Source organism: Centruroides sculpturatus, unplaced genomic scaffold (genome assembly GCF_000671375.1).
Source record: "Centruroides sculpturatus isolate CEXI.00-Female unplaced genomic scaffold, Cexi_2.0 scaffold354, whole genome shotgun sequence".
NCBI classification, from domain to species: Eukaryota; Metazoa; Arthropoda; class Arachnida; order Scorpiones; family Buthidae; genus Centruroides; species Centruroides sculpturatus.
The window spans coordinates 391,287-397,286 of record NW_019384699.1 but is presented as its reverse complement, the minus strand read 5'-3'; the positions used below and the strand labels follow the sequence as shown (position 1 = coordinate 397,286).

Here is a 6,000-nt window from a genome sequence, read left to right as displayed (position 1 = left end):
TATATAAATAAAAATGTAATGTTCGTTTGTTCCTACCGATTCCTTTGAAATTTTGACACAACGCTGCATTCGAATACGCACGTGTTTTTATATAATATACATGTCGAAATTCAACCCCACTGAAGGGAGATGATTAGGTTTAAGGCTTACGCCTTATGGTAAAGAACTCTGCTTCTATTTATACTATTTTAGATGCGGGTTTTTGCGTTTTTGATTGCGTTTTAATAGGGTACGTCAAGAGAATGCACACTAAGAAGAAATTTTTCGAAAAATTTCCCCCCCACGGGGGAAGTGTTATACATTTATAATAGATACATTTTGAGCCACAACGTGTGGCAGGGTCTGCTAGTATTTTATATTTATGTATGTTGAATATGATAATCCTTGCTTAAAAAGTTATTTTAAAACTAGTTTATTTAATTTATATGGTTTTCATTAATGTATATCTACCTATCTCCTATTTATATAAGTAACTATAGTCGTAAGTTTATGTGAATATTCCTAACTCTGTATAACTGAGGAAATGCCAAAAGTGCTCCTCTATTATCAAAAGATCAAAAAATACTAGCCAATCTATCAAAATCAGACATTTTTCATATATTTTTAAATATTTATTTTCAATATAGCTCAAACATTGACAGATATTATGTAACTTTAATAACAAAATTATTATAGATATTTTCATAAAATATCAATATGACATGACTAAATTTTCAAAAAAAAAAAAAAAACTTGTAATGGTCAAATACAAGCTTGTAACTCACTAACAGCTTGATGTTTGATCATTTTTTTTAAAGAATTTATAATTCGGTTTTCCTGGAACTGACTTTGCCACTCTTCCAGATTTTAGAATCAGAACTTTCTTTTTCATCTCGAAAGGATTAAAAAACAAACGTTAATAAAAATGAGTTTAAATACAATTTTGTCTAAAAAAAGGCATACTTCACTTTCCATGTATAAGTGATATTATAGACTGATCTCAGATAAAAATTTTTTCTAGAATTCTTTATTAAATCCTTAGTCTTTCTTATTTAAGTTAATTTAATCTAACATAGCTCTATAAATACAGAATTTATGAAGCTATGAAAAAGTGTGTGAGAGTTATTGTATATATATAGAAATGCATTAATACAAGTTATCATCATCTAAAATCTTTAATAAGGTTCCATTAAAATTAAATTAAATTAAAAATAATGAAAACTGAATATAAAATTATCAAAAGAAATCCAATAGAAAAAATTGACTCTAACTAAAGACTTTATTGCATTAATGCGCATTTAAACTAACAACAACATGAAACAAGATGATGAATAATAATTATAATTATGGAATGGTTTTATAACATATAATAAAGACAAAAAATAATAAGTAACAGCAATAAAGATCTTTACAATAATTTACAACAATGGAATGTACTGTACATTATCCAAATAAATCACAAGAATTTCAAAAATGGCTAATTGCATGCAAGATATAAATTTTTAGTCAATTATCATGCATCCATATGTTTTATCGAATTTGGAATATTTTGTACATGTAATAGCCACATTAGGGAATGTTTAAAAACTTTTCTGTGTATTAGATTTTGGATCTTGTTCACAATGTAATGCATATTAATGTATAAAAATTTAAAATAAAATAAATAAAGTGTATTTTTTTATGAGTAATAACAGTATTATTAATATGGAGATTGTTGGGACAACATTACTAAAGGCACACTCAAGTTCCTTATCAAGAAGGCTTATAATTCTCCTTCTTCATCGTAATCGTCGTCGTCATCGTCTTCATATTCTGATGGACTTAAATTTGAAGACTCATTTTCCTGCTTTTTATTGAAGAGAATTAATTGTGTGGCTCTGAAAAGAAAAATCATTTAATCAGCATTATGCCTGGTTAGAAAAAAAATTTCATTATTGTATCCTAATAATTTTTTATTAGTTAAACTTTTCTCTTTTTACTTGTTAAATTTATTAAAAATTTGAATTGTTAAATGAGTATAAATTAATATGTGAACAAATATTAGTAAATTTGAAAATTAGAATACTGTACTGTAAATAAAATTAAATAATTCTTTGCATTTGATTACTGCTAAAACTTAATTAATATAAACACAATGCATACAATTATGAATTAATGTTTCATAATAATTTTGCACATGATACTGAATTTTAAATCAAATGCATGTAAATGTCATGCTAAGAACAAAGTGTGCATATAAATATTAGATTTATTACATATGAAATATCTGGGAAAGATATTTTTTAAAATATCAGAAAAGACAAAATATGAACGACAATGAAAAAGTACTAAATGTGATATGTTAAGAACTAAAATTTGAAATTTTTAGTTAGCTTGTTGAAGAAAATCTTTTCCTTATTTCAGCAAATTTTCACTATTAAAATATGAATTTTAAAACAGAAAATGACTGTTCATCTTTTTCATTGTCCTTCTCTATGTACTTACGATTAATGGAAACTTTATTGCATATCATTCAAACAAGGAATATTAGCAAAAAACACATTGATTTGCTATATAATAAACAAAAATATTGGTCAAAACATTATTATACAAATGAATACACTAATTATTAAAAATTGATTTAAAGTCTTAAAGTAATTTCTGTAAACAACTGTTCGAATACAAAAATCATTTTGTGTTATTTTTATTTTTTCATCAATAATCATGCAAAAATCAGTATTTTATATTGATAATACTATATTGTTATTTGTTAGCAATATCCTTGTTTTTATACAAATTAAATTTATTCACCTTTTGTCCTTTCTGTTTCATTTTGAAATTTTTCATAATTATTATTCTTTATTAAATTATTACTCATACTTAATTGTATCTATCAAAGATGAATCAAATGAATTCATCACACTACAAGACTTTGGACTATCTGCATCTGGAATAAGTTTTCCTAGTGCTTGACAAAACTTTGATCCCATTTCCTCTATCTGAGCTACTCCTAAATGATAACCCTATTAAAAAAATTTGTTTTTCTAATCAATTTAGCTAAATAATTTAGATATTATTGAAAGTTTCTGAAACAACTTTACATCATATATTCCTTGATTACATCCTCCATAAGTGCATTCCATGGTGTAACTCAAAGCTACACCAAACTGTCTCCAAACAGTTATACGACCAGTTGATTCTCTACTTTTTTCTACGGCAAAAGAACAGTTTTCGATGTTGAAGGCAGGTGCAGTATGATGTAAAATTAATGGAAGGACCTACAAGTTAAAAAATTAAAAACTGAACAAATGTTTTAAATCATATACATTATAAACACTAAAATTATGAATTCACCATTGATATTAAAATATAATAGTATTGTGTGATGAATTAACATCATGATGAATATTTCTGAAACATAGCATTATTTGTATGAGATCTAAATTTGATATGATAAATGAAAAAATCACAATGAATTTACTAATTGTGATTTGGTTAATAATTGTAATGTAAAAATTTATTATTCTTCCTAGCTGGAACTGTTGTATAAATTGATACTGTACTAACCCTTTCACATATTTCCAGCAATTTTGATACATACATGTAGCAAATGTTTGCTACATGTATGTATCAAAATTGCTGGAAATATGTGAAAGGATCAGTATAGTGTCAATTTAACAATTGTAAAGCTTATGTATTGTAATTATTAATAAACTTTTTTCCTTACAAATCTGATTTCAATTTTGAAAACAAATAGTAATTGCTTGGGTAAGATCAAGACTGTAAGATAGGCGATTTAGTTCATTTCAGCGACATTTCTGCATGGCCGCATTTTCAAGAATTGATGCACTGGTGCATTGTTGTACAACGGCAACACACTGCAAGACAACTTGCCATGTCATTTTTTGTTAATGATATCCACCATTTAATGCATTAAAGAAAGCATTATATTCTCTGCTGACAATAGTATTGCGTTCTTTGAAATCAGTTAGAAGGATTCCCTCAAAATCTCAAAAAATTTTGGTCATGATCTTTTCAAATGTATCACCTTTGCTTTCTTGGGCCTTGGAGAACCAGGATGATACCATTCGATTGATTCTATTTTTGAAAAAGAACAGTAGTTTCATTCCCAGTAATAACTGATTCAACTCTCCCTCAGTCTTTATAAAGGAGTGAAAACTCTGCAATAACTCACTCACTGTTTCTTTTGAAATGAAGAAAGAAACTTTGGCAAAATCCCATCTTGTACTGACCTCATTTGTACCAAGATGTTTTGGTAGATCCACAACACTTGGTTTTTGATAGAGCACATCTTGCTTTTCATTCCTTGATTTTAGTCACCTATCTTCCCAAAGTTTTCTTCACAATATTGATGTTTTCTTCAGTAACTTCTTCAGTAAGCCTTTCTTGACATGGTTCATCTTCAATGGACTCCCTTTCTAATTTAAATTGTTTTGTCTATTTACAGTGGAATACAGAGAAGTTCTTCATAAGCAGCATCCAGGTGTTAAAGAGCATCTAGAAGCTGTTTATGGGGATACTTTAATCTTGATACACTTTTATCCTCTTTTGTAAAAATTTAAAATTGATCAAGCTGTGAATGAACATTTTCAAATGTATGTTATGTCAATGTAATGATATTTCTATTTGAATCCATTATTGAATCAACTATTTAGCCAATAACAAAATGATACACTACCTCATTGTTTAAAAGGAATCAAGCTGGAAGCTTTTGAATCTTACAAAGTGGTAACAGAAGTGACATAAGATTTTTTATTAAAAACAAACAGAAAATGGCTTCCTTATCAATAAATGAAAAAGATACAGAATAAAATTTCATTATACAGTAATACCTCAAACTTATGCGATAGATGGGACCGAGCAATAACCGCATAAGTCGAATTTGTGTAAGTCGGGGTATAATTTCGCAATTTGTGTAAAATCCAAGTCAGATGTATGTAAGCTAATAAATGTTCTCGTTAATCTTATCTGATCTTTTGATTCGTTCACAGTTACAAGAAATCACCACATAGAGTCTCTCAAGTCTCCGTAGATATAACAAACACAGAAATAAATTGTAGCTATGCATTGATTCCGCGCAACACGTCCGAACATGTAAGCTGAACAATAGTGTGGGGGGAGTGAGTAATCAAGAGTTCATGGTGCTCAAACAAAAGACAAATCGACAAGATTTGAAAATCACGTAACTCCAGGTTTGCGTAAGTCAGGGTAGCATAAGTCGAGGAATTATTGTATAATAATTAAAAAACTGGAAACTTTGAAATTATCCAAACATTTCCCACATAAAAAATTCATAAATTAACATTTAAATGAAAAGAAATAATAAAAATACAATCAAGCTATAGGTTCCTATAGTTCGGATTCCTATATCACGGCGAAAAAATTGCGACAGTATTCATACAAACATGATAAAAAGACTCCTATAATTTGGTAGAACATCATTGCCGACTCGTGTCGCAACAGGATTGCACAGACCGTTGAGTTTAAACAAGCAGCGAACCTACCAAAAAGCATTTATTATTTAACATCCATAAAAATTATATTTATATTAATGATGTCTCTAAAGTTCAGCAAATTTTTCGCAAAAAAAATATTTTATCAGGAAACACGCGAGCGCCATTCGATGGCAATCTCCACGACGGAAACAAGCTTAAGCAATGACGTAGTTAAACGATGCACACTCGGTAAGTAATACTACAATTTTTTGTTTATAGCATAGTTTATATGGATTATTTCCAAAAAATTATACGTATTTTGGAAATGTTAAGTCGAATTAGTCTAGAATCGATTAATTTTATGGAAGAAACCTTTCAAACAGCCATAGTCCATAAACTGCATACGTGCCGGGCTGTGATTGGCTGGACTCGTAAGAAATGGATTCATAAAAACAGGAATGTATTTACCGTATTATAGGGGGGTCGACTGTAATAAATTTTCTTATGCTTTAAAGTATTGTAATTTTATAAAAATACAACTAAAATAACTGACATATTGATAAGGAAGATTAGTTACTATAGAATA

The 6,000-nt window shown here is 28.3% G+C and overlaps 1 protein-coding gene across 2 annotated transcripts in view; it reads right to left on the bottom strand.

The window, feature by feature from the left end:
* Positions 1–730: 730 nt before the first annotated feature.
* LOC111627507 (cytosolic carboxypeptidase 1-like) overlaps positions 731–6,000 on the bottom strand; it is a 49,942-nt gene continuing 44,672 nt past the window's right edge. The window contains exons 22-24 of one of the 2 annotated variants that reach the window (XM_023371093.1): positions 3,060–3,236; positions 2,839–2,981; positions 731–1,856 (exon numbers count right to left, since the gene is read on the bottom strand). In XM_023371093.1, the coding sequence (XP_023226861.1) occupies positions 1,742–1,856; positions 2,839–2,981; positions 3,060–3,236 (435 nt within the window). In that variant the 3' untranslated portion in view covers positions 731–1,741. Of the gene's footprint in view, positions 1,857–2,769; positions 2,982–3,059; positions 3,237–6,000 lie in introns of both variants that reach the window. The other variant, XR_002757020.1, reaches the window with a different exon arrangement.